Source organism: Podarcis erhardii (genome assembly GCF_964252035.2).
Source record: "Podarcis erhardii genome assembly, chromosome: 14".
NCBI lineage: Eukaryota > Metazoa > Chordata > Lepidosauria > Squamata > Lacertidae > Podarcis > Podarcis erhardii.
In genome coordinates this window covers 45,020,596-45,048,365 of record NC_138503.1, presented here as the reverse complement: position 1 = coordinate 45,048,365, position 27,770 = coordinate 45,020,596, and the positions used below count along the sequence as shown (strand labels likewise).

General features: G+C 46.8%; 1 protein-coding gene across 2 annotated transcripts; it reads left to right on the top strand.

Moving 5' to 3' along the window:
* The first annotated feature begins 255 nt into the window (after positions 1–255).
* LOC309329335 (protein NATD1) lies at positions 256–26,962 on the top strand. Of its 2 annotated transcripts, none has more exons than XM_081840149.1 (3): positions 256–835; positions 12,867–12,985; positions 23,626–26,962. In XM_081840149.1, the coding sequence occupies exons 1-3, from the start codon at positions 739–741 to the stop codon at positions 23,740–23,742; spliced, it is 333 nt and encodes a 110-aa protein (XP_081696275.1). In that variant the 5' UTR covers positions 256–738; the 3' UTR covers positions 23,743–26,962. The 2 variants fall into 2 exon arrangements, with proteins under 2 accessions (XP_081696275.1, XP_081696274.1); XM_081840148.1 differs by lacking the exon at positions 256–835 and adding an exon at positions 11,147–12,276.
* Positions 26,963–27,770: the final 808 nt, after the last annotated feature.

Below are 27,770 nucleotides of genomic sequence, written 5' to 3'. Positions count from 1 at the left end.
GGTTTTGGAACGGACTTCCGGAACAGAGAACCAAGGTACCACTGTAGTTGCAGACAGGGAGAACTCATCCCCTTTAAACATAAACACACACAAACACGAGACGACCACGGAGAAGATCTGGAGGGGGGGCGCGCGCCCCGCTGAACAAGGGGCCGCGGTCCCTTTAAGAGTCGAATGGAATGTATCAAAACAAAAAAGGCCGAGCACCCATTGGACGGCCAGCTGGCACGTGAGTCCACAGCTGATTTCCTGGCTTTTTTTGTGTGGTTTTTATTTTTTTGTTGTTGCTGCTGTGTGTCAGTTTCAGCAGGAGATTATGATGTCTCTCCCTGGTCACTGCCCTGCACTCTTTCTCCGCTGAAGTTGGCTGGGGGGGGGAGGCGGTGAAGGGGGAGGAAGACGCAGAACAAGCGGTGGAGGGGGCGGCAGCAGCAGCAGATCCTGCCTAACTATTAATTGCTCCCCGCCGAACATTTCCCCTTTTCCTTTCTTTCTTTCTTTCTTTTGGACACATCTGGCTGGTTTGGCAGGAGCGCGCGGGGAGGGAGGGGGGCAGAGAAGGCAAGGGAGCAGCAGCAGCAGCAGCAGGGGCGGCCCTTTCGCAGATCGCCCCCCGCGCGCTCACAAAAGAACCGAGCCCACGAAGAGCACGCCGAAGCGGGGCGCCGGAGGGAGGAGGCAGCCAGCCAGCCAGCCAGCCAGCCCGCGCCCGGGTCGGCCTGCTGTGCCCGCGCCACCATGGCCCAGGCAGGGCAGCTCAGCATCCTGGAGCCCGGCTGCCCGATCCAGGTGGAGCACGACCGCAAGAGGAGACAGTTCACCGTCAGGCTGAACGGTAAAGGCGAGACCAGGTGGAGGTGGCGGAAGAAGAAGGGGCAGACAAGGGGAGCTTGGGGTGGGGTGGGTGGGGTGGGGGTTGGCTCGTGCATGGCTCCCCTCCCTCCTTTTATTTGGCCCTGTCGGATTTGCTGTGTGTGTCCCCCACCCCCCAAAAATACCCCTCCCCACCCCCGCGCAATCTTTTGTTTGGAATGTAGGGAGGCGATGGATGCGCTTGCAAAAAGGGGAAAAAAGCCTTCCCCGCAATTCTCTTTGGAGAATTCAAAGCAAATCTCTGTGGTTTTTGTTCTTGCGAGGCTTATTTTTTTAATATTAGTTTCTCTCTCTTTCTTTTACCCCCCCCCCCTTATCTTTTTTATTTTTTAAAAAAACTATTGCTGCAGTGTGAGGCTGGTTATGCAACAGATTAGTTATGGTGTCAACCTCTTAGCAACTGGATACAGGGTGATTGTGGGAAGGAGAAGGGACGACCCAGAAATTTTATTCTTGCTTTCTCTTCTCTTTCTCTCTCTCCCCCCCCCCCCCGCCTGCCTTCTTCCCCTGTGTGAGCTGCGCTCTTTTGCTCCCCGTAAGCTGCTGCTGCTACTGCTGTCTTGGTTACTCTCTGGTTGGTAGGGGAACACCTGTCCTCGCAGGATCTATTTTTAAATAAGCTGTGGAGGTTGATACCAGAAGCCCCCACGCCCTCCCCCTTCCGCCCCGCTCCGTGGTACAAACTTGCTTAATTTTTAGTTTGATTGCTGCCGCCTTCTCCCCCTCCCTTTTCTCTCAATCTGCTAATTTTGAGTAAATCATGTGATGGGCAAGATTACTTTTATAAATCCGGTTCCCTACTTATTTTTGCTGCAGGGAACAGTACTTAGATTTTAAGCTGCATCTTAACAGCATGTGGGGCCTGATCCTATGCATAACTTATACCCTGCAGACTTTCCAAAGGGAGTTGCTTTCGAGTAATTTGCTGTGGTTGTCAGAGATTGGCTACGGCTGCAGTCCTGTTTTCTGTGGTGTGGCTTGAGCGTCCTAAAACACATGTTGTAAAAACAGCACCACCCATGACCATATGCAGAGGGCATCCCCTTGTTTTCTAGCATCACGGCTGAGGCCTAAGGCTAGTTCAGGGCATGTTGCCATCTGAAGCGAAGTGGCAAATGGTAACACTAACACAAACCCTTCCCAAGTCTGGGGCTGCTCACAAACCATTCATGTACAGCATATGACTTCCCTCAAAGAGTCCTGGAAACTGTAGTTTGTTAGTGGTGCCAGTCCATAATGACGCCCACCTGAAAGGTGCTGGAACTGTGCTCCAGCTGAAACAAAGCACTGCCCTGGTCCATGACTGCAATATTACTAAGGGTAAACCGTGTGAAAAGAATGAAGCTGGGGGGTGTGGGTGTGTGTGCGCGTGAGAGAGAGACTGAGACCCTTTTAACATTTTTTTGCGAGGTCCATGCTGGGATTCTCAAATGGCTTAAGCATGCTTCATAGCTTTCCTGCTTGACCACTGAAGGGATAGATTACACAGGGTTCCCCAAACGTAGGTCTCCAGCTGTTTTTGGACTACAACTCCCACCATCCCTAGCTAGCAGGGCCAGCAGTGAGGGATGATGGGAATTGTAGTCCAAAACCATCTGGAGACCCTGGATTTAAGGGGTAGGCAACGAGCAAGGCAAGGGTACCAGACTTGGGCTGGGAGACCCCCCCTGCCATAAACCTTGGAAAGAAGCTTCCAGTCAGAACAGAAAACACCGAGCTTAAATGAGCCAATATTCTGACTCTGCATAAAGCAGTTTCCCTTGTTTTCATGAGAACTGCTGTTGCATTCAGGCTTGTTATGGGCGTCTGTATAAACAGGACACTAGACTAGAAATGCCTTTGGCCTGATCCTGCAGGGCTGTTATGTAGGCTCCTGTCTGTTTAATGGATCAACAACATAAAGGAATGCATATTTGCTCCCAAAGCCTGTTGCATTGACTTGCATCTTCAGCAATATGCTGGTGTTAGATATTATCAATGCTATTTTGAAAAGTTGCGCGGAAAGGTACAACACCATTGCCCATTCAGCAGATGGGTTATGTGAGCAATGCAAAAAAACAAGTCCATTAAATATTAAGGGGTGGGGAGTCGAAAATGATGAAGTATCTCCTCAGAGTACCATTTGATTTCAAGATGGTTCTGTGTCAAGTTATAAGAGTGGATAAAAGTGTCTTGCTGATTAATACATAAAACTTAACACCCTGCCCAGTCAGAGATGTGCCTCTGATAGTCGTTTATGACCCACAAATGACCTGAAAGGAACACAGAAAATCTCTTCTCCTGTTTGTATAGGAGAATCTCCTGCAACAGATTCTTGCTCGCTGCAGGCGACCAGGCAGGTGGCTATTTCTGTTAACCTCAGCTGGAATATATACTGCATTGCATGGAGAACTTTCTCTCAATGAAAATGCTTGTCTTTTCTAAATATATCAAGATATGTTCCATTTTTCCTCTTCTGCTTTTATTTTTAAGCTAATAACCACCATTTTTGGGTTAAGGAAAAAAGAATCTAAGCGCTTGCTCCTAGTCAAATTGCAGGTTATATTAAAACGGGTAAACAATTTCAAAAATGATATACCCAATAGGAGACATTGTTCATAAGCTACTAAGAATAGTAACACAGAGATTTTGTTTTTCGCTAAGTACCACCACATGCTGTTTTTTCAGGCCTAACAATGGGTGAAAGTAAACCATCAAATGAATATTGCTGGGACGACTGAAGGGCTGCAAAGAAAACAGTGAAGCCAAACAGTCTCTTTAAATAGCACATGGTTAAAATAGTTTCATACTGATGGATTCCCGTAGGAAATCTGCCGAGCCGTAAATCAGTTCAGTTGCTCTTGTTGTTTTTAAAAAGTTGTGTGAGTGAAAAGGTATTGTTGCAGTAGGCTTTAATTTTCTTTAGCTCCGAAAAGAGATCTCGTAAGGGTGTGCGGAACATGATAGGGAAATATTTATACAAGGGTGGAGAGTTGGGGGGGGGGGGAATGAGCGAGGAACAGATGTTAGTGTTCACTCTTTACAATGAAGGTAGGGTGTCTAGGGAACACTGTTGAATAAGCTTGCAGCTGGTTTCAATAACATTTTCCACCAAGCACCTGAATGAAATGTGGAACTCTCTGCCACATGATGGCCAAAGGAACAGCTGCATCTCCTATACAGGAGATCATGGTGCATTTTAAATATTCAGGTTTCACTGAACAAGTGGTTCCTTTTAGGGAATAGTATGTTCTATTGTTGGACTCTTGTCACCTTTTAAAAGAATTATATTTCCTTTCAGCCCAAGAGCTCAAAGTAGTGGTAGAGCCCTGTGAAGTAAGCTAGTTTGGAAGAGTAATTGGAAGAGGGTACAAAGCTATAGCTAGCTATAGAACCAATTTACTGGCCTTGCAGTGAGGGCAGACACCTGCACCCTAGACTTGCTATAATGATCAGATGTAATGCTAAACCTTGGCTTGCCTACTTCTCCTCTGACACTACTACAAGAAAATGATCAGAAACTTTTCATTTCCACTTCAGATGAACTGCAGTTTAGTATGTCACTGATCCCTAAACTTGATTAATCTTGACTGTAGTTAGTTGAAACAAGCCACTTTCACAAACTATGGCTTAAACCGCCTTCTTTCAACAGTCTACCGTTCAGGGTTTGTACGACACACTAAACTGCACTTAATCTGAAATGGAAGTGGAAGCTTAAGGTTGCCTCTTTGCAGTTACATCAGAAGAGGAGAGGGAGGAAAGACAAACCCAGAGCTCACTGTAGATCGACCCCGGTTTAGTACTGCATCCAAACAAAGCCACTATCCCCATTGTAACCTGGGAACTGTAGGGATCAGCATGACTGCAATAACCCATGCATAAGAGTAAAGTCCACTGAAGTCAGTGGCGACTGCAGAGGTTCAGCTTGTAAGCATGCTAAGCTTTACCAAATGATCGTCACCAGCCAAAATGCAACCTTTAGTGTTTACTTGGAAATGCAAATGATCTTGGAAAGAAGTTCTAGGCTTTAAACCCTGTTATGAAGTGGGACTTTCATTCTCTGACTTTCTCCATTGCCAGCCTTCCCCAGCTTGGTTGGTGCCTTCCAAGTCTTTTGAGCTGCATCAGCCCCCAGCCAATAATAGGCTGCTCTGTGCTAACCCATCACAAACTTGAAAGCCTCATTATCGCTGCCTTCCCTTGCCAGAACGCTACAAGTGGTCATAATTGCTGCTGCCCTGAAAAAAAAAGTATTGGAGCTGCACTCCCAGTCCACAACACAGCTGAACAGTAGTTTGCGGGGAGAAGGTAGGAATCTCTCTAAAGTAAAGGTAAAGGGACCCCTGACCATTAGGTCTAGTCGTGGCCGACTTTGGGGTTGCGGTGCTCATCTCGCTTTACTGGCTGAGGGAGCCGGCGTACAGCTTCCGGGTCATGTGGCCAGCATGACGAAGCCGCTTCTGGCAAACCAGAGCAGCGCACGGAAATGCCGTTTACCTTCCCGCCGGAGCGGTACCTATTTATCTACTTGCACTTTGACGTGCTTTCGAACTGCTAGGTTGGCAGGAGCTGGGACCGAGCAATGGGAGCTCACCCCGTCGCGGGGAATCCCTCTAGCTTAGCCTTTTTCCTGATAGGCAAGCTTTGTAGTTTTAGGAAACATTTTTCTGGGGATATATGCCATTGTGAGAGTTTCCTCCTTCCATCCAGATTCATATCTACCGCCTTATCTATGTGAGACTTTGCCTGCACCAGCAGCAGAATCAGTTGGTGGTAGTTCTGAGAAGATAGAATTGGCTGGACTATGTCAAGTGAGCTTGTGTGTGTGTGTGTGTGTGTGTGTGTTAATTACACTTTTGATGCTCACCTACATTTAAAAAAAACCACCTCTCCGTGCAACTGGGTAACAAACAAAACAGAACCTTTCCCCGTGATGAGCTTCTGCTTCTTTTTATTTACAGGGGCGGGGGGCGGGAGTGTTCACATCACCCCAACCTGCAAGTCGGTCCACTCCACTACTTGATCATCTGAGGCTCTTTTTTGTGTGCCTCCTCCACAGAAGCCAACAACACAAGAACAGGCCTTTTTGTGGTGGCTCCCTGCTTGTGGAATGCTCCTTAGGGAGGCTCGCCCCGTGCCTTCATTACATATCTTCAGCCACCAGGCGAAAACATTTATCTATAACCAGGCCTTTCGTTGATTAACATTCGATGGCCTTTTAAATGTGTTTGTTATTGTTTGATTATGTATACAGTGGTACCTCGGGTTACAGACGCTTCAGGTTAGATACGCTTCAGGTTACAGACTCCGCTAACCCAGAAATAGTACCTCGGGTTAAGAACTTTGCTTCAGGATGAGAACAGAAATCATGCAGCAGCGGCACAGTGGCAGCAGGAGGCCCCATTAGCTAAAGTGGTGCTTCAGGTTAAGAACAGACCTCCAGAACGAATTAAGTTCTTAACCCGAGGTACCACTGTATTTTGTTTTCTCATTTTGTATTTTTATGTTGTGAACTGCCCTGTGATCTTCAGAGGGAAGGCGGTATACAAATTTAAGAAAGAATAGTGATAATGATAATGCTTCACGGCTCTTACCATTTGCTCCATGTGTCAGGTATGGGCAACCTTTTGCCCTCCAGATGTTGCCGAACTACACTTCCCATCAGCCCCAGCAAGCATGTCTGTGGCAGGAGATCATAGAATTATAGAGTTGTCCAACCCCTTGCAGGAATATGCAGGTGGCCCGGATGGGGATTGAACCCACGACCATGGCGTTATCAGCACTGTACTCTAACCAACTGAGCTAACTGCACTCCAGGTGATGGGAGAAGTATCTAAGAGACCTCATTCCCTTCCGGAGCTACAATTCCTAGAGTGGTTTAACTATCAATCCCTCTTCACAGGAAGCTCTGGGAGTTGTAGCTCCGTGAAGGGAACAGGGGTTGGCTAACAACTCTCAGCACCCTTAACAAACTACACCTCCCAGAATTCTTCAGGGGGAAGCAATGGCCCTTTAAAATGCTATTAGAGACCCTCCAAGTGTCCCTATTTTCCAGGGACAGTCCCAGATTTACAGAAGTTGTCCCAGATTCTGTAGTGATCCCAGAATGTCCCACCTTTCCTAAGGGTGTCCCTATTTTCGTTGGACAAATGTTGTGGGGTACGGAGCTATGTGTGACCCCCACCCTCCGAGCCAAGGAGAAAAGTAACTATACAGCCTTTAGAAGACATCTGAAGATGGCCCTCTATAGGGAAGTTTCTTGATGTTTAATGTTTTATTGTGTTTTTATATATGTTGAAAGCTGTGCAGAGTGGCTGGGGCAACCCAGTCACATGGGTGCAGGGTATAAATTATAAATTATTATTATTATTATTATGGAATAGGATGTCCTATTTTCATCAGAGAAATGTTGAAGGGTATGGATAACATGCTGCTTGTATTTCAGGGGGGCTAGAGAGGACGTCCCCCATTTACCTTTTTTGCTGGTCTCCTTTGTGAGTGTGTTTTAGAAGACTATTGGGTGTGTGTGAAATAATATGTCTAAAATTAAGGAAAGTGATAGATAGAGCTTGCAGATTTTAATAGGAAACCTGCAACGTTTCAGCCCCATGATTCTTTGTGTTTGCTTTGTCATTGTGGCCTCTTCCAAACTTCCCCAGAAGATGTGAACGCATTTAATTCTTGGCACCGAAAACAAAAGCCTTCCCAGTAACTTTTCTCACTTACGTGCAATAATTGCTGTTGCTGTTTTAATTTGCCCTGCCCAGTTTGCCTTCTCTGATTTGAATTGAAGGTGAATCCCAAAGAGGAAGAAGCTTTGCATTGTCAAACATGAGCTGGCCTGTTTGCCAAGCGAGTTCTCTGGCACTCCTGTGGCTTAAGCCCTCTCTCTGTGGTCTGTTTGGCGCTCTCTTTCTCTCTAGTAACATGCCAGTTGCTCGAGTTTGAGGGAAAACAACCCCCTTGTAAACAAGAGTTTTGTCCTGAATCACAAGAAAGCAGCGGCGCTCTCGGAACAAACTGTTCCTTTTAATTCTGCAACCTGCCTGGCCTCTCTGTCTCTCTCCCTTTCTTTCTCTTTCTCTTTCTGTGGGCGCTTGTTCAAACAGCATTCATGGCCGTTTCCTGTTGCCTAGTCTGAAGGCCAAGAAGGAGTCTCCTTATCTGCATTACCTCGTTTGCCTGTTTAAAAAGTGTGAGAGACAGGAAGGGGCGGTATGTACACACCAGAGTGTTAGTGCGTGCGTGGGTTGCACAGATCCAACTTTCCCCATGTGCATTTTTGTGCATGTTCCTTTGCGCACAATCACATGCAGTTGAACTCTTACCTCCATGTTTCCCATCCACACTAGCTATTTCGGACCCTGACTAGGGGGTGAGGGGACTGGCTGGGCCAGACCAGTGGAGAGGCTCCTATATTTTGCTTATCATGTGCAGGCATTTGCACAAGGGCCCTTCCAAACTGCCCTAGCCATCTGCCGGATTCTAAGAACGAAGGAGGTGGGGGAGCATTTATTTGCCCTGCACCAGAACTAGGGGCAACCCCCCCCCCAGCCAGCTTGCTGTAGGCAGCAAATGCTGCTGTTGCCAAACCAGCATCTGTTCAGGGCTGGCCCGAGTCATCTTGCGACTTTCTGTAACAACTTCATGGTGAGTTCTCTGAAACTTTCAGTGGTACCTCTGGATGCGAACAGGATCCGTTCCGGAGCCCCGTTCGCATCCTGAGTAGAACGCAACCCGTGACTGCGCGGGTCGCGATTCACTGCTTCTGCGCATGCACGTGATGTCATTTTGAGTGTCTGTGCATGCGCGAGCGGCGAAACCCAGAAGTAACGCACTCCGCTACTTCCGGGTCACCGCGGAGCGTAACTTGAAAACGCTCAACCTGAAGCACATTTAACCCGAGGTACGACTGTATTTTTCTTGGGGAAAAGCACTGGTCAGACCATTGGTCTGCACTGCCTGGCAGTGGCTCTGCGGGATTTCAGACAGGGAGACTTCCCTAGCCCTACCGAGAGGCGCTGGGGTTTAAACCTGCGACCTTTGGCCCTGAGCTCCAGCTCTTGCCTCTTCCATATTGATTCGCCGTGAGCGCAGATTCCTAAAGCACAGCAGAGCTTAGCTAACCCACGGAAACGATATTTGGAAATGCCGTGTCCCCAAAGAAACTTTGCCATGTGGCAGCTCCTTCGTCATTGCAGTGGTTTCAGCCTGGCGACACTGAGCTGAATTATGTGTCTGACACACTTGGCCTGTTGAGGCTGGAAAAGGCCTAGCTGACTTCCGTCATCCCTTGTTTGGGGTTGTACCAGCCTCTTCCACCTCCCAAGGACCCCCCCTCCTGCCCAGTATCTTCCCAAGACTCAAAGCTGTGCCTGGGTGCTATTCAGAGCATGTATGAATTGGGGGCTTTTTATTCTGCCTGGGATGATTGACAGCTGTATGCGGGAGCGCATGCAGTCTGCGCACAGAGCCCTGCAACCCCTCCCCTCTGGCCTGACATGCTCCCATGCCTACAAGATTATGAGTCAATGCAAACCTTTCTTTCCTTTTTAATTGGAGTTTAGTCAGTCCTTACCCTGCCTCATGCGTCCTGTGCGTGAAATTTAAACCGCACAATCTCTGCGGTCTTTTGCGCCAGCTGAAAGAAAACTCGGCCCCATCTGCGCTATGAATCTGAAACTGTGTCCTACCACTTTGAACAGTCATAGCTTCCCCCCAGAAGCATCCTGGGAGCTGCGGCTTGCAAGGGGTGCTGAGAGTTGAAAGGAAACTCCTATTCCTCTCACAGAGCTACGGTTCCCAGAGGGGGTTGCAATCAATTCCACCAGTGTGGTGTAGTGGTTAAGAGCGGTAGTCTTGTAATCTGGTGAACTGGGTTTGCGTCTCCGCTCCTCCACATGCAGCTGCTGGGTGACCTTGGGCCAGTCACACTTCTTTGAAGTCTCTCAGCCCCACTCACCTCACAGAGTGTTTGTTGTGGGGGAGGAAGGGAAAGGAGAATGTTAGCCGCTTTGAGACTCCTTAGGGTAGTGATATAGCGGGATATCAAATCCAAACTACTCCTCCTCCTCCTCCTCCTCCTCTTCTTCTTCTTCTTCTTCTGTTCCCAAGAAGCTCTGAGAATTGTAGCTCTTAGAGAGCCACAGCTGCTCAATTTAGACCAGGTGAGTGGAACCTTTTGGCCCTCCAGATGTTGCCTCGCCGAGCATGGCCAGGGATGATGGGACTTGTAGTTTAGCAATACCCAGAGGGCCAGATGTTCCCTGCATCTGGTCTGGACATTACTGAGCTGGATAAGTGAATGGCCTGACTCAGTGGCTTCCTATCTGCAGACAGCAGGCTTAGGATGTAGAATCATAGTAGAGTTGGAAGGGTCATATAGCCCAACTCCTTGCAATGCAGGAATCTTGGAAATCTGTTGTCTTTTTCTACAATAGTGTTAGAAGAGCACTCCGTTTTCACAGTGGCCAACCAGTTGCCTATGTGAAGTGTGCAGTAAGACCTGAGTGCGAAAGCACCCTCCCCACTTGAGACAGCAGACCTACTTGTGGGAGCCTGCCCCAGTTAAGACAGAAAGCAGCTTTGTTCAAACATGCTTATAAGTTGCTTGATGTTGGCCTTCTTATTTTTTAAAAATATATTTTTAAAAGGAATTTTGCCTTGCCTTTCCGGCTCAAGAGCTTAAGCTACACATGGTGGCTAATGCAGGAAGTGAAAAATGCCTTTGGAACATGTGTACTTAACAACTAAGCAGGTGGGTTGCGGAGAAAGTTTTTAGCAGAAGGAGAGACAGCAAAATCAATCCAGCGAAGCTGTGAGAGGGGGGAGTCTCTTTGTCTGGGCAGCCCAAGACATTACCATGCACACTACCCAGTCTTGCGCCCCAGAGAAGTGCTGCTAACCTCAGTGGCGTAGCGGCGTTTGCTGGTGCCCGGGGTATGTACAGCCCCGGAGGGTGAATGGACCCCGTTGCACTGGCCCAGCCCTTGTCCCCAGAGCCAAGCAGGCCTGTGCTATGCTGCTTGTCCATCCACATAGGGGGGAGCCTGGCTGGCCAACATGGCCCTTGGTGGGTGAATCTTCCCAATGCCCATGGAGAGGAATGCCAGATCGGGCTACACTGGGGTCACCCCTTGCCCACCTTCGTCTGCGTCCGCTCACTGTCTGAGCGAGGAGTGAGCGAGCGCTAGCTGGGCAGCCATTTAGCGAGGGGGCCAGGGATGCTGCAAATGGGGCCAGCTCTGGGCCCAGAGACCCCTGGCAGCAGGCAGGGCAAGACAGGAATCGCTGTGTGGGTTTGCACCCCTCCAAATTGTGTGCCTGGGGTCCTGGCCCCCCGCACTATGCCCCTGCACTCCATTGCCCCTCAAAACAGAGGCTAACAACAACAGTCCAACACTCGGACCAGAACACTGCCCTCTTTCTCCCTCTCTCCAGATGTTCAGCTTCAACCCTCATCACCCCTTGCCAGCATGCCCAATAGTTAGTGCTGATGGGAGTTGTAGTTGAACAACAACTGGAGAGGTATGGGTTTCCCATCCTTGTTTTCCATAAATACTAATCAGCAGCCCCCCCCCCGGGATTGTTAAAATATTCAAGCTCCCCCCACCTGCAGTCTATTCTCTGTCCATTATGAAGACTGATTCTTTGCTAATGGGTAATACAATTCTCCTGCCTTAGAGAATTATTGAGAAAATATAGTGGTAGTAATGTAATATGAATGTACTGAAGTGTTGTATAAATAGCGTTTAGTACTCTGTAATACTGACCCTAAGATAATGGAAGAAGGAAAGATGCAATCGTAGAATTGTGGAGTTGGAAAGGACCCTGAGGGTCATCTTAGTCCAGAGCTTTCCCAACTTTTCATGTTGGTGACACACTTTATAGACATGCATCATTTCACGACACAGTAATTAAATTTCACTAACAAACCGGAGGCTAAATGGACCCCTTTCCAGCCCTGGGAGGAGCGTTTGTGCAACACATCTACACGCTGCAGCCAAACACACTAACGTGTCACACAGTTTGGAAAGCTCTGACCTCGTCCAACCCCCTGCAAGGCAGGAATACGTGGCTGTTCCATACGGGGATCGAACCTGCAGCCTTGGCATTATCAGCACCACGCTCTAACCAACTGAGCTATATAGGCACCCTGTGGAGGTCCATCCCGTACAATGTAGGAATAGAGCCTTTAGTGTTTAGTTGAGAGTGTATTAACTTATGGTTTGTGTGTGTGGTTTGGGAGCTGCAAGGTCAGGGAAAAAACAATGTTGTCCAGGGTTGTAAAGACTGCGGAGAGAATAATTGGGTGCACTCTCCCTACCTTGGATCAAATCTATGCTTCCAGGTGTCATAAGAAAGCTGCAGAGATGGTGCGCTTCTCGGAAATGATCTCTTTCAGCTTCTGCCTTCTGGAAGAAGGTACAGGGTTATAAAGACTAGGACTAGCCGCCCTGAGAAACAGTTTCTACCCAAATGCGATTTTGGTTTTAAACGCAGTGTAAGGTAGTCTCTATGTGAGTATACTGTATTTAATTATGGGGTATCAGAGTTTTTAGGGGGTTAACCAGGCTGGGATAGCTGGAATAGAAGGCTTGTTGGTTTCTGAATGTCTGATGTAGATTTTCAATTTCATTGTTCTGTATGGAACAATGACAATAAAGATTATCGTTTCGTATTGTAGTGTGGTGGCACTTGCCCTTTTGGAATATTAGACAGGTACTACCTCTGTTGTCCTTTTGGGGCCTACCAAAGACCTTCCTCTTGCAACAAGGCATTGAAGTTGAGATCTTTCCCAGCCTCCACCTGTGTTGGAATTGTTGTAAAGTTCTTTAACATCTATTTCTACTGTTGTTTTATCCATTGTTCTTTACTACCCTGGGCTCCTTTGGGGAGGAAGGGCGGGGTATAAATTTAAAATAATAATAACAACAACAAGTCCAGAAGATTTTGGTTCTTGGTTTTGTTCCATATTTCTTGTAAGTGTGTGTATGCCATCTTTTCTCCCGCAGGTTGTCATGACAAAGCAGTCCTGTTGTACGAGTACGTGGGGAAAAGGATAGTGGACCTGCAACACACGGAAGTACCAGATGCCTACAGAGGGAGAGGAATAGCCAAACATCTGGCAAAGGTACGGGTTGCATATGGTGCTTCTACTTGCAGCTCCTTCCCAAAAGGATACACATATTTGCATAAAACTTGCATCCCACAATAAGTTATACTTAGAGAAGACCCATAGAAACAAGTGAACCTGTTAATAATAATAATAATAATAATTATTATTATTGTAATGGTTGTAAGGGGGTTACTTGTGCGTAAATTGCCTTCGGTTTAGTTTGATTGCTTGCCCAACCATGCTTAGGCTCACAGCTCGCCCTCCGTGACCTGCTAGTCACTTGCAGAATCTGTCAGTGGGCGTTTCTTGAATCTTTTCCAGCATAAAAGCTGTTTGACACCAAGTCTCCGCCTATGTTCCCTGCGCGGAACTCGTCTGCGCAAGTAAGGGGAAGGCTGGGGCGTGCCAGCGCTCTCTTCACTAGCTTCTGGTGAAGGGTCTCGGAGCCCTGTGGCCAATTCCTCCATCTCCCTCTCTTCTCTACTGGTGTTACGCTGAATTCCTTCCCCCCAGCTGGTCCCCTCTCCAGCATCGCTCTGGAGCCCTGCCTCCGCCTCTCGCTCTGATGTCAGTTCCCTAATAATAATAATAATAATAATAATAATAATAATAATAATTTATTTATACCCCGCCCATCTGGCTGGGTTTGCCCAGCCACTCTGGGCGGCTCCCAACAGAATATTAAAAACACTATAAAACATCACACATCAAAAACATTCCCTAAACGGGGCTGCCTTCAGATGCCTTCAGGTGTTGTTTATTTCCTTGACATCTGATGGGAGGGCATTCCAGAGGGCGGGCGCCACTACCAAGAAGGCCCTCTGCCTGGTTCCCTGCAACCTCACTTCTCGCAGGGAGGGAACCACCAGAAGGCCCTCGGAGCTGGACCTCAGCGTACAGGCTGAACCATGCGGGTGGAGACGTTCCTTCAGGTATACTGGGCTCACTGATTAATTTTGATAGGTCTAACTCCAAGTAGGACTAGCATTGGGTACAATCCAGAGTTTGTGGCGAGGAACCTGCAGCCATCCAGATATTGATAGACTACAACTCCCATCAGCCTCAGATAGCCTAGCCAGTGGTCGGGGATGGTGGAAACTGTAGTTCTACAGCATCTGGAGGGCTACAGGCTTGCCATCCCTATAAGAGATGCAAGTTTGGAAATAAATTGTCATAATTTAGGGAAAGCTTTGGGGAAGACTGTGCTATCAGGTGAGTATGCAGCTTTGGGTGGGCCAGCCTTTTGGGGGGTTCTTTAGTTTGTACTTGGACTAAACTACCACTGATGTTAAAGATACAGTTGTATTGCAGGATACACAGGGATTTGGTTCCAAGTGTGGTGTGCACACGGGAAAATCGCGCATAGCCAAAATTACTTTTCCCATGGCTGCCTGGCAAGGGGAGGAGGCCTTGTGGGGAAGCCGCCCATTGTCTCTGCTGCCTCCCCTCCTGGCAGAGATCAGGAAGAGGGACGTCAGCAGAGACAGATGAAGGTAGAAGGGAGGAGCAGAGAGAGAGAGAGATGCAGGCAGAAGAAAAAGGCTGGAATGAAGCTGCAGCCGAGCATGTGTGGTTGAAATTGTGCATGAGAAATGCACGTCGGCTGCGACTCAACTGTACCTTCAAACAGAAGACCATCCTCTGTAAAACAGGACTTGCGACCACCCTGAGTACTTGTGTGTGTGTGTCAGTGGCTTCTCCTACTGGCAAACTTAATTCTGGGTTTGAAATTATTCAGAAAAGCACTAGAGCAGGCTTCCTCAACCTTGGCCCCCCAGATATTTTAAGACTACAAATCCCATCATCCCTGACCACTGGTCCTGCTAGCTAGGGATCATGGGAGTTGTAGGCCAAAAACATCTGGAGGGCCAAGATTGAGGAAGCCTGAACTAGAGGTTTCCTCGGCCAGATCTGGAGATCTGGCATAGTGACAGGATAGGTGGGGAGACAGCGTAATTCGGGGGTCGGACGCATGCTTTGACTTGGAGAATTGGTGGTGGGAAAAGGTACAGAAAGGTCAACGTTTTAGGTAGAGAGCTCTGACCCACATCTTACTATTCATGAATGACGAAAATATTTGGGGTCTGGGGGGCAGGGGGCGAGCTACCTCTTGAGGTGTGGCTCCCCCCACCCTTGCAACTCTGGTGTGACTTATGCTCACAGAAGATCCCAGGATCAATCCCTGTGGTGGTATCTCCGGGTAGGCTTCCTTTCTCAGACCCTGGAGAATTGTTATCTGTCTGTATAGACAATAGTTAGCTAGGCCTAATAATCTGGTTCTCTATACAGTGGTACCTCAGGTTACAGACACTTCAGGTTACAGACTCTGCTAACCCAAAAATACAGTCATACCTCAGGTTAAAGTAGCTTCAAGGTAAGTATTTTCAGGTTGCACTCTGCGCCAACCTGGAAGTAACGGAGCGCGTTATTTCCGGGTTTCGCCGCATGCGCAGACACTCAAAATTCCATCACTCGCATGCGAGGAAGCGGCGAAACATGACCCGCAGACATGTGTTATGTTTACTTCAGGATGCGAACGGTACAGGTACCACTGTAGTACCTCGGGTTAAGAACTTTGCTTCAGGATGAGAACAGAAATCGTGTGGTGGTGGTGGTGCAGCGGCAGCGGGAGGCCCCATTAGCTAAAGTGGTACCTCAGGTTAAGAACAGTTTCAGGTTAAGAACGGACCTCCAGAACGAATTAAGTTCTTAACCTGAGCTACCACTGTAATGGGCTGGGGAAGGCTTCATCAGGTGGATGTGATTTGGGGAAAACACGCTTGCAGGCCAAATTGGCATCTAGGCCAGGTCAAATTTAGCTCACAGGTCAAAGGTTCTCCGTCCCTATAACCAGGGTGGGGAACCGTTTTTCAGCTTGAGCACCACATTCTCTTCTGCGGAACCTTTGTGGGGGAGGGGAGCACATGCCAGGGGTGGGCGGGGCCAGGGGCAAAAGTGGGTGGAGCAATTTATACAAATTTATTCTGTACAGTAGTCTTCGTTCTTCACATACTCTATCTCTCTCCTCGTAAGCAAGAGGCATTATCAGAGTTGAAGGACACATTCCAGCTAGGTAAAAATGCTAAAGGAGGGTGTGGAGTGTGGTTGTGTGAAGGATTGGGGCTTGAGGAGAGTCCTGAGGGCCAGGCAGAGAGGCTTAGAGGGGCCATATTTGCCCCTCCCCTGGGGCCTGGGGTTTCCCCTCGCTCCTGGGCAAGAAGGCAGCTTTGTGTGCTCAAGCCAGGTGGAAAATGTGCAAGGACTTCGCTGTTATCTGGGGAGCAGGTTGGAGGGGAACCAAAATACGGCAAGGGAAGGTTCGATTGAATGCCGAGCTTGGAGGGTGGGGGGTGGGGGGGACAGGAGAAAGCCATATGCCCAATTAAAGCCTGCTCTAATAAACCCTGACGAATGTTCGTGTTATGCTTCTGCACTGCTGCCTCCTCCTCTGTCCCCTCTTTAAGCCCTGCTTCTCTCGACGCTTGCCTGCTATTTTTAGCCCTCCTGTTTTCCAGAAGTGGAACCTGGTCTCTTTGGGAGTAGTAGCACCAGGGTGGGCAAGGCGTGGAGATGGAGAAGGCTCGTTTTTGCATATTTGATTGCCTGTGATTTGCCTCATTTCCATAACGAGGGTTGGCAGGCAGCAGATGTGACGTGCTCTCCCTTCCTGATGTCCTCTCTTCATCTTCAGCGTGAGAACAAGAGATGTTCTCCCCAGGGATGGATGGAAAAGAGGCTGCCCCCGTCTGTTGACTGGCTCCTCTCTGTTCACTGGTAGCCTGATGTTGACAAATGTGAGGAGGTGAAAAAGCTGGTCGGAGAACCTTTATCTGCCACATTTCTGCCTGTCAGATTGCAGTTTAAATGGTTTGTTGTTTATTTTATTGCTTGCCCTGCTTGTCTGCAGCAGGCTGGTAGGGAATTGCATTTGCATGAATGCACCGTGCTGGCAGCGCATAGTCTACCACCTTTCTAGGGATAGGGGCAAAATTTTATTTAGCTTGCATTTAAAGGCAAACCTACCTAATTCAGACTTTGCAAAACAATACAGGCACAAAACCCCAACCCTCGAAATCTCTGTTTCTTCCAATTTTGCAGTGCAATACTCCAGCCAATAAATACGAACAATTTTTTCATTTCATTTTATTTATGGTTTTGGATATTATAACTTAAACTTTCTCTACCACACACACATGCGCGCGCACACACAAACAGGTAAAATGTCCATGAAAATGCCTATATCGATGAAACTTAACATCCAGAAATGCATTATATTGGGAAACTTTCTTTTTGCAAAAATATGTATGTTTGGCAAAATTGCACACCAAACTCTGTATATAAGAAAAAATTCTTACCAAAAGGTTGGTGAATTTTCATAAGGATCTTTTGTTAGAAAGAGGGGAGGGGAATCAAGTGATACAGAAACATAGTTGTACCTTGGTTTTCGAACAGCTTAGTTCCAAAATGTTTTTATTCCCGAATGTCGCAAACCTGGAAGTAACTGTTCGGTTTGCAAACTATTTTTGGAAGCCGAACATCTGATGGGGCTTAGCCATGATTTGGTTTTTCAACATTTTGGAAGTAGAATGGACTTCCGGAACAGATTCCGTTCAACTCCCAAGGTACGACTGTATTGAGAGAAATTTGTTTCAGTTCACATTTAAAGGTGAGTCTAAGTAATTCACCCTTTGGAATTCTGAATTTTGCAGTGCTGTTCTCCAGCTCAAGTAATGTGTACAAAAAGACACATGGTAGAGTAGAACATGCACATATTGCTGAAAATAACATACAAAAATGCATTATGTAAGGAAATGTGTTTTGCAGAAGAAAAATGTCTGCATTCGGTTACATTAGAACTAAAAGGCTGGTGAATTTTTGTGAGGCCTTTTCTTTTTTAAAAAAGAATCACAAATTAGTATGGAAATGAACTTACGATTGGAAAAATGAGAAATGGAGCGAAACCGAAACTGACAAATTTCCCTGCTGGGTACCCTTTCTACCTAGAACTTGGTTGAAAGCAATCTAACTTTAATATGGGTCTGGAAACAAATCAGAAGACAGTGAAAGCTAGAGGGGGCCAGCATAATACGTTCGTAATGCCCGATTCTGATTCATACAGAATTCCTGCTAGATTCTGTAGAAGAGGACATTTCTAGACTATTTTCAAAGTTAGCTCCTTGTACAACAGTACTGCAGTAATGCAGACAGAATGCTTAGCAGAGCATGAACTGCTGACCTTCAAGTAATCTGTACCCCGAGAGGTTGGTATCTCAGGTGATCCTAAGTTTGTAAAAGGCTCTGAGTGCCACTGAAGCCACTTGTGTCTCTTGTTACAGTGCGTCTCTTGTTACATGGATCCAAGTGCGTCATCCAAGTGATGAACATGAGTTTTTAGGATAGAGCATCTTTCTTGGCCCCAAGGTCTGAATGTGACAGTGGTTTGAGGGCTGGGCTTCTCCTCCTCTGGTCTTCTCCACCCTCTCACCAGCTTATACACACAATCTCGCACACACCTTTCACATGGGGAGGTTAAGCTCCCCTTATTCCTCAGCTGATTGGTGCCAATGGTCTTCCTTGAGATGTTTCCAATGACTATCAGCTGGGCAGTGATGAGGAGGGAGGAGGGCAGCATTTGGGGAGGCAGTCTTCGGACCACATGGAAGTTGGCCGAGGGCCGCTTGTGCCCTGTAGGCCATGGATTGGCGACATGCCCTTCACAGCCCTTGTTTCCTCCCAAACAAGGTAAATTGCCACTTATCTCAGCTACCTTTGAAGTTGACTCAGAAACTACAACTAATCCAGAATGCGGCAGCCAAACTGGTGACTGGGAACGATCACCGGGACCATATTACAACCAGTCCTGAAAGACCTACATTGGCTCCCAGTACATTTCCAAGCACAATTCAAAGTGTTGGTGCTGACCTTGAAAGCCCTAAACGGCCTCAGCCCTGTATAACTGAAGGAGCATCTCCACTCCCATCGTTCAGCCCGGACACTGAAGTCCAGCACTGAGGGCCTTCTGGCAGTTCCCTCACTGCGAGAAGTGAGATTACAGGGAACCAGGCAGAGGGCCTTCTCAGTAGTGGCGCGTGCCCTGTGGAACGCCCTCCCAGCAGCTGTCAAGGAGAACAACTGTTCAACTTTTAGAAGACATCTAAAGGCAGCCCTGTTTAGGGAAGTTTTTAATGTTTGATGTTTTATCATGCTTTTAATATTTCACTGGGAGCCTACGGGCTGTCTGGGGCAACCCAGTCAGATTGGCAGCATATAAATAATAATAATAATAATAATAATAATAATAATAATAATAATAATAATAATTTATCATTATTAACCACCTCCTAATAGTGCCCTTGTCTTGTTGGCTTCATCCAGGCAAAACTACTGCAGCCCGGCATGGAGATCTAATCAGGCACCAGTTGTTTCTCTGCGATCTGAAGCATATATATATATGCAGCGGAATCCCAGAGCTCCTGATTCTCTCTTAGCTGCTCATTCCTGATTCCAGAGCTCTCCATTCTCTTGGATCTGCTGCGTTTGAGCCTCCTTCACTTCTGCCTCCCCTTCTCCAGCATTCGTTCGCTAAATTAGCTAATGATCCAGGAGAACTGTGCAGCGCTTATTAAATCTGAGTGTTGGAAAAAAGAGGGAAAAGAAAGTGGCATCGGTTTGCAATTTTGATCCATGAAGCTCCCAGTAGGGATTTTCTTATTTCTGCCCACCCCTGACCGATTTGTGGGGGTTGGGGAGGGGAGTCCTGCTGTTCCTGCATGCGCAGCTTTTCTTCCTCTCCAGTGGTAATCCTGCTCCCACCCTTCCTCCCTCCCTCCCCTTTGCAACAGACATAGGGGAGATGAGGACAATTTACAGCTTCCTTTGTCTGCATGAGGCCATGATAAGGGGGGCCCAGTCTGTGCCAGGAGGAATTCCTGCCACATCTTAAAGAGATAGCTATTTCACGAACATCAAATCAGAGGTGGCACTCAGAGGCTTCCTTAAGCATCCAGACAATGGCTTTGTGTATCCCTGAGCAACTTTCTTAGTCAAGCTGCTTTTGTCTTTTTTGTTTGTTTTTAAATTCCCATACACAAGCTTGATAATATCCTCCCAGCATTTATCATCATTATTACTCGTTTTTCCACCCTTCACAGCAAGGTCCCAGGGCAAGTTAGAACGCTAAAGCATAGCTACATAAAAAGGCTCTAAGCATCTTAAAGGTAAAGGGACCCCTGACCATTAGGTCCAGTCGTGGCCGACTCTGGGATTGCGGCGCTCTTCTCGCTTTATTGGCCGAGGGAGCCGGTGTACAGCTTCCAGGTCATGTGGCCAGCATGACTAAGCAGCGTCTGGCAAACCAGAGCAGTGCACAGAAATGCCGTTTACCTTCCTGCCAGAGCAGTACCTATTTATCTACTTTGACGTGCTTTCGAACTGCTAGGTTGGCAGGAGCAGGGACCGAGCAACGGGAGCTCAGCCCGTCGCGGGGATTCGAACCGCCGACCTTCTGATCGACAAGTCCTAGGCTCTGTGGTTTAACCCACAGCACCACCCGTGTCCCACCTAAGCATCTTAAAAAACCTTTTAAAAAAAAACACACAGAGCATAACAGCAATGAAAAGGGGGAGGAGAAGAACAATATTTTACAATAAAAACTTCTAAATTCCATAGAAAGACCCGGTAAAAACAGCAGCTGCTCTCTTTGTTGGGGCAATCCTAATTCCTTGAGGTCTAGTAGCATTGTCTTTTCAAATACTGTATGTTTTTGAAAGATTAGTGGTTTTTACTTTATGATTTTAATGTACAGTACATTATGCATATTTGTTATATTTATATTTTTAACCCACCCTGGGACCATTTGCTTGCAGGTGGGCTGTAAATGCAAAGGATTTTTGTATGCCTGCCCTCTAGGAACAGAAGGATCTCTCTGTTTTGGTTCTCTGTTTCTCATTTTCCAATATGGAATTCAATTCTCCACATTCAATCTGCGCTATATAAATATTTTTTAATCCTCATGAAAATTCACTATCATTTTAGTGCAAATTTATCATGATGAACACATTTTTGTATGCAGTTCTGACTAATGTACACGTTTTTGCAGGCAATTTTCCCTAATACAATGCCTTAAAAAAAAAAAGTGTGAAAATGTTCTTATGAACACTTTCCCCTAATATATTCATTTTTATAAATACTGTTTGGTTGAAGAACCACATCGCAAAATTCAAAGAAGTGCAGATTTCTAACGATGACTGTATTTTAGATTGCTTCAGAAAGTATACCTATGATAGATTTGGCTTTAAATGTAACCTGAATAAAATTCTGTCCCCCATCCCTATATGCCCTCCTTGGCTGACCGGACTTTACACATGTGTTGTTACAGACATTGCTTTAGAAGACATCAGTGGTACAATTATATGATCTTAGGCCACATCATATGCTATGATACTAAACAGTCATGTCTTCCCTCAAAGAATTTTGGGAGTTTTAGTTTCTTACGGGTGCTGTTAGAAGACTCTGGGAGGGAAACTGGAGTAGTCTAACAAACTACAGCTCCCAAAATTCTTTGAGGCAAGCCACGACTGTGCTTTTTTGAGTGTTGCGTGAGTTTGTGCCCCCCCAAAACCCCGCTTTTTTCAGGGGGAAATTGCAGCGTGAAATCATATGAGATCAAACTCCAAATTTACTACCATTCTCACAAGAGAAAATGGGATGCCCTAGTTTTTCTGGGACACTTGCAGGGTATGAAATGGGGTTTTTTTTTGGTTGGGGGGGGGAAATACCACTTTCAAGATGATGTTTGCAACCTGCAGTTTTAGGGTTGATTTGGTGTTTGGGGGGGTTATTGGTTTGCTTGTATGTTCTTGTTTTTATCATCTATTTTGTGCTTTTACATTGTATTTTTTTATGTTGTGAATCACCCTGAGATTTGCAGTACAGTGGTACCTCGGGTTAAGTACTTAATTCGTTCCGGAGGTCCGTACTTAATCTGAAACTGTTCTTAACCTGAAGCACCACTTTAGCTAATGGGGCCTCCTGCTGCCACAGCACCACCAGAGCACTATTTCTGGCTTAGTGGAGTGTGTAACCTGAAGCGTATGTAACCCGAGGTACCACTGTACACAAATTCAGTAAATCATAATCATAATCTGCTTTGCAGGCAGAAGGTCCCAGGTTCAGTCCCTGGCATCTCCAGGGCTGAGGGGCAACCCTGCCGGAAATCTTGGAGAGCCTTTGCCAGTCAGTGAAGACAATAACGAGCTAGATCAAGGGTAGGCAAACGAAGGCCCGGGGGCCGGATCCTGCCCAATCACCTTGTAAATCCGGCCCGCGGACTGTCCAGGAATCAACGTGTTTTTACATGAGTAGAATGCGTGCTTGTATTTAAAATGCACCTCTGGGTTATTTGTGGGGCATAGGAATTCGTTCATTTCCCCCCAAAAATATAGTCCAGCCTCCCACAAGGTCTGAGGGACAGTGGACCCCTGCTGAAAAAGTTTGCTGACCCCTCAGCTAGATGGACTAATGGTCTGGCTCAGTATAAAGCATTTGCCTAGGTTCCTGACATTAACATGTTAAAATCTGCTGTCTGAATGAATCAGTTAAAAATGTGCTCCTGATTAAAGTTTTTTAAAATAATAATAATAATAATAATAATAATAATAATAATAATAATAATAATAATACAGTGGTACCTTGGGTTAAGAACTTAATTCGTTCTGGAGGTCTGTTCTTAACCTGAAACTGTTCTTATCCTGAAGCACCACTTTAGCTAATGGGGCCTCTCGGTGCCTCTGCTGCATGATTTCTGTTCTCATCCTGAAGCAAAGTTCTTAACCTGAGGTAATATTTCTGGGTTAGTGGAGTCTGTAACCTGAAGCGTCTGTAACCCGAGATACCACTGTAATAATAATAATAAATCCATTTAACATTGCAGCCCTGGTTGAGACAATCAAGGTCATGAGCATCGACAAAAAAAATAAGGATGGGGCAAATCAGCTTGTAATTTACATTACTGAAAATCAGTATGCACGGTAGGTCATCACCTGTATGGACCACATATTCAACATGCACCAGCAACCTCTATCTATATAGCTTACTTGTTGCACTTTTAAGGTCACATCCTTACCATATGTTGAAAGCACAGGGCTTCTCCCAGAGAATCCTGGGAACTGTGGTTTAAGGGTGGTGGGAGCCGCTGCTCAGGGGGGTAAACTACAGTACCCAGGATTCTTTGGGATGGGAGCCATGTGCTTTAAATGTGTAGGGCAGGCATAGGCAAACTCGGCCCTCCAGATGTCTTGGGACTACAACTCCCATCATCCCTAGCTAGCAGGACCAGTGGTCAGGGATGATGGGAGTTGTAGTCCCAAAACATCTGGAGGGCCGAGTTTGCCTATGCCTGGTGTAGGGTATGGATGTGACCTTATTCTTTCTCCAAAGGAGTTGCTTGCTTGTTAAGCATTTGTAGTGGTACATCTGGACAGCCAAACCCTATTTAGCCAGAAATTAGTCAGAAATTTGGAACCTTACCCTGCAAACAGCCAGTGTCTTATTCAAAGCAGAAAACTCAGCTGCTACATTTGGGTCTTGACAGCGCTTATGAGAGCTTGACGTTGCAAGATGTTGATGGTGGTTCTTTCGCTTTCCTGTGTTTTCAGGCAGCCTTGGATTTTGTGGTCGAAGAGGACTTGAAAGCCCACCTGACGTGTTGGTACATTCAGAAATACATCAAGGAGAACCCACTGCCTCAGTATCTGGAACGTTTACAGTCTTAACGCAGGAAGGCTGAAGAGCCTACACTCCTTAAGACATGAGCGAGCCTGGCCTCTCTAGACGGCCCAGTGCAGCTTTTGTTTGTGGGCTGACTTGGGACCCCTGAACTGCTCCCTGCACATGCTCAAGAGTTCTTATTTTTGTAAAGACAAACGTGCAACTCCTCAACAATGCTTCCACCTGGCTCTTGTGATAGCTGGTCTCACCTGGATGTTTGTTGTTTACATCGGCCTCCTATCTTAAGGAAACCATCAGGTGTAAAACTAGGCCTTCGTTAGCGTTGTGGCAATAGAGGGGTGGGCAAGCGGGGGTCACCTCCTAATTTTGGTTCTTCCTCCCGAAATAATAAGCATCAAGCAGAATGATCTGAGATCAGGCACCGCTTTCCTTGCCAACGCAGGGTTGGGAAAAGCTGGAAATCTACAACCCTGCAGAGGCGACAGTCTTTTTTAAACATCCACTTAGGCCCTTAAGCACATTTTGCTACATCGGGATGTCAACTCACAATGCAAAATAAACCGTGGCTGTCGCAGGGGTTGGACTTGGAAAGGAACCAGGTTTTCGGTGCTAACTGCAATAAACACAATGCTTTAGAGACGCGAAAACTGTGTCACTCCGATGTGCTTCTGCAGACGTGAGCAATATGGACTGAGTGAGACAGTTAGCAAGTGTACATGGTGAATTTCGTTCCCCACAACAAGGGAACGGCCTACCTGGGTGGCCACCCAGAGGCGAAAGGTGTAATTAAGCGATCCGGTTCGTTTGGGATGGAAGGCTGAAAAACTTGACTGCACATTGGAGAAGGAAAGGGCCTGTTGTTTTGTTTTCATTTTGGGTTTTGGTGGGATTCTTCTTCCTCGCCCCCTTCCAGAGCTCTCCTCCTCAAGTGGCGGACGATTCCGCTCATACGGGAGAAGCAATAACAAGACTGAGAGTTTAACGGGTAGCAGGAGGAAGGAAGGAAATGGCAGGGCAGAGGAAGCTGTGCGAGGCAAACGAATCCTGGGCATTTTAACAACAGGAAAGCCAGGCACGATCAGCAGCCACTTTTTAGGGTCCCAAATGGAGACGAGCCAAGGAAAAAGCTGTGGCAAGTAAACCTCAGCTGACTTTCTGACAGAAACGGACAGTGCAGAAAAAAACACAGGATTTGCTTGGCTGCCTTGGACATAAGCATGTGAAAGCTGTCAGAAAGAAAAGAGGAGGACTTGGTTTGTTCTCTGGCTTGCTCTAAGCAGCGTTTGTGTGGACGGAGAAGTAATCAACACTTGAACCTCATCTCCGCATGCCTGTGGGTTACATTGATCGAAAATGGCAATACCATTTTCTCTCTCTAGTTTTTCAACACAATTTTGGCTTCCCCTTTCCATCATGTTGCCCAAACCCTGTCCCTCTGCTCCGAAGTCCTTGTGTGGAGACTTATACTCGACTTAAGAGCTATTCTAGCTTTCTCAGCAAGGCGGGCTAGGCCAGGCTGCCATGGTGACGGCAGGCCGCAGGGGCTTCTCTGTTTGTTCCAGGCCTTTATCGCTTTGAAATGTCCCCCTCTCTTGCCCGGCTTGGTTCTTCAACAATGTAGATGGTGGGTTGGGCTGAAATAAGACCATGGGTCCCTGTGGTGACATTACTCCTTTCAACAGAAAGCTAGGTTGATTGGTGCTTATCTGTATTGTATTTAAAGCAGCAGAGAAGCAGTTCTGGCATTTGTGGAGGGAAATCTGATGTATTTCCACTCTCCTGACAACTTTCTCTCTCCCCCGCTCTTTGACGCACACCCCTGCCGACCCCTGCTGACATTTTTGGGTTGGAAAATGGGTAGACCTCTGCCCATTTAAGGGCCGAACGGAGCTAAAGCAGATGGGCAGAGGAAGCCACCAGTTTCTTACCGTTCTGTGACTACTGTCGCGTCCGCACCATATTTTTAAAGCACTTTTGTGCCGCTTTCACAGTCACATAGAGTTCAGAAGATTCTCTGGGGAAGCCGTGGCTGCTAAAAGTGGCATAAGAGTGCTTGAAATGTCTGGTGTGGATGCTGACCGTATCATGATTGCCAATCCCCTCTCCTGTTGTCTTGATAAGATCAACATTTCAATGCAGCGCTCGTGCTAGGTATGCTGTCGGGTGTCATGTGGAAAGAACCGAGCAGTGAATGCAATCCTAGTCCCACTACTTTTTTTGTACACTGTGTGTGTGTGTGTGTGTGTGTGTGTGTGTGTAGGCAGGCATTTATGGCTGTCAGAAACACGGACTTGCATCTCTTGCTCATGTATACCACTGTTCAACGCAGGTAGAGATTCTGCCTAGGATGACTGCAGTGGAGGGTCCTTCCTTTTGATTTCTTGAGAGAGCTTAGTGAGATCAAGGCCGGCCAACCCTGCCTTAAAAACAAGCTCAGTATTTTGATAGTGCTGCAGCTTCATCCTGAAGGTGCTACAACGATCATTTCAGTCTCTGATCCACCTGAGATGTGTTTTGATAGTATTTTATTACAACACCAAGGGTTTACTGCTGGGTCCACCCCCTTCTCTGTTCTCTGTGTTTTGATATTATGTTGAATAGCAGTGCTTGCCAGTTCCAAGCTGGAGTTTCCAGTTACTCATCCCTTGCCACCAAGAGATTTGCAGAAGCAACTGTGGTGGGGTGGAAACGACTTCTCTCCCTGTCTAGATCAGGGATTGAGAACCCATGACTCTCTGGATGTTGTTGGACTCTCAACTGCCATCACCTCCAGCTGGTAAGGCCAATGATCAGGAGTGGTGGAAGTTAGAGTCCAGCCACAGGTTCCCCAGTTTGACTCTAGCTTATTTCTGTGATAGGGCATCTCCCTTGCAGCTTGCTAAGACAGTTGCTACGGCTTGCTGCTGGAGAACAGAAAAGATGATGGAGACATCTCACTTACTCATGTGTTGAAGGCACAAGCTATAAAGCTAATTGGGGAAACACAGACAATTGAATAACTCCCCAAACCACCAAATGGAATATCTATTTATGACTTGTCCTCCAGTGTTGTTTTCCACTCAGTGTGGATATATTTTCATTGCCCCCCAACCCCTTACTATTCAATTAAAAGTGGTAAATAATGTGCCTTTCCTACTCAGGACCTCTTAAAACGATCTTTCTGTTGTTGTTTGTGTCTAACATTATCCTTCCCCCATTTGTCATATTATTAAGGAAACCCGACCCTATTGCATGGTATACAATAAAAATGTGTGGCTAAACCAATTGGCATCGACTTGTCTTGCTGGTATTTGATGGGGAAGGACATGTAACTTAAGAGAAGAGGTAACTCGCGTGGATTAAATTGTGGGCATTAAAAAAATGTAAAGGCAGTGTCTCTAGGAATACATTTCAAACCTCTAAAGTAGAGAGAGCCACCGTGATGCTCTCCTTGTGGTTTGACTCCAGCTCTCAGCCCCAGGCAGCATGGCCAATGTTCTTGGAGGTTTAGACATATTCATGGAAGATAAGGCTATGCACTAGGTCCATAATCAAAGGTGTATGCTTCTGAATACCAGTAGGGAGAGGACTGTTGTGGTCAGATCCTGCTGGTGGGCTTCCCATTGGCATCTGATTTGCCACTGTTAGAACAAGATGCTGGACTCAATGTGCCTTGGGCCGGATCCTGCAGGGCTTTAATTATGGGCACTTCCAGATTGACTCCTATTCCTGCCATAGAGCTGCAGTTCCTAGAATGGCTTAACAGTCAATCCCAGGGAATTCTGGGAATTGTAGTCCTGTGAGGGGAACAGGTCTCCTAACAACTCTTGGCACCCTTAACAAACTACAGTTCCCAGGATTCTTTCAGGGAAGTTGTGATAATTTAAAGTAGCATAATACTGCTTTAAAAGTATAACGCAGATGGAGGCTTAGTCACTCGTGGTGAGTGAAGGTTATTTCTTGGCTTCACCTTGCCCTTAGAGATTACATACATGTTCTCAATATTGTGGAATGACTAGTGTCAGAGCTGCCTCTAGGTCCCAGCTCACAGAGGACCAACGCCAGGCTGATGTTATGTACAAAAGTCTTTATT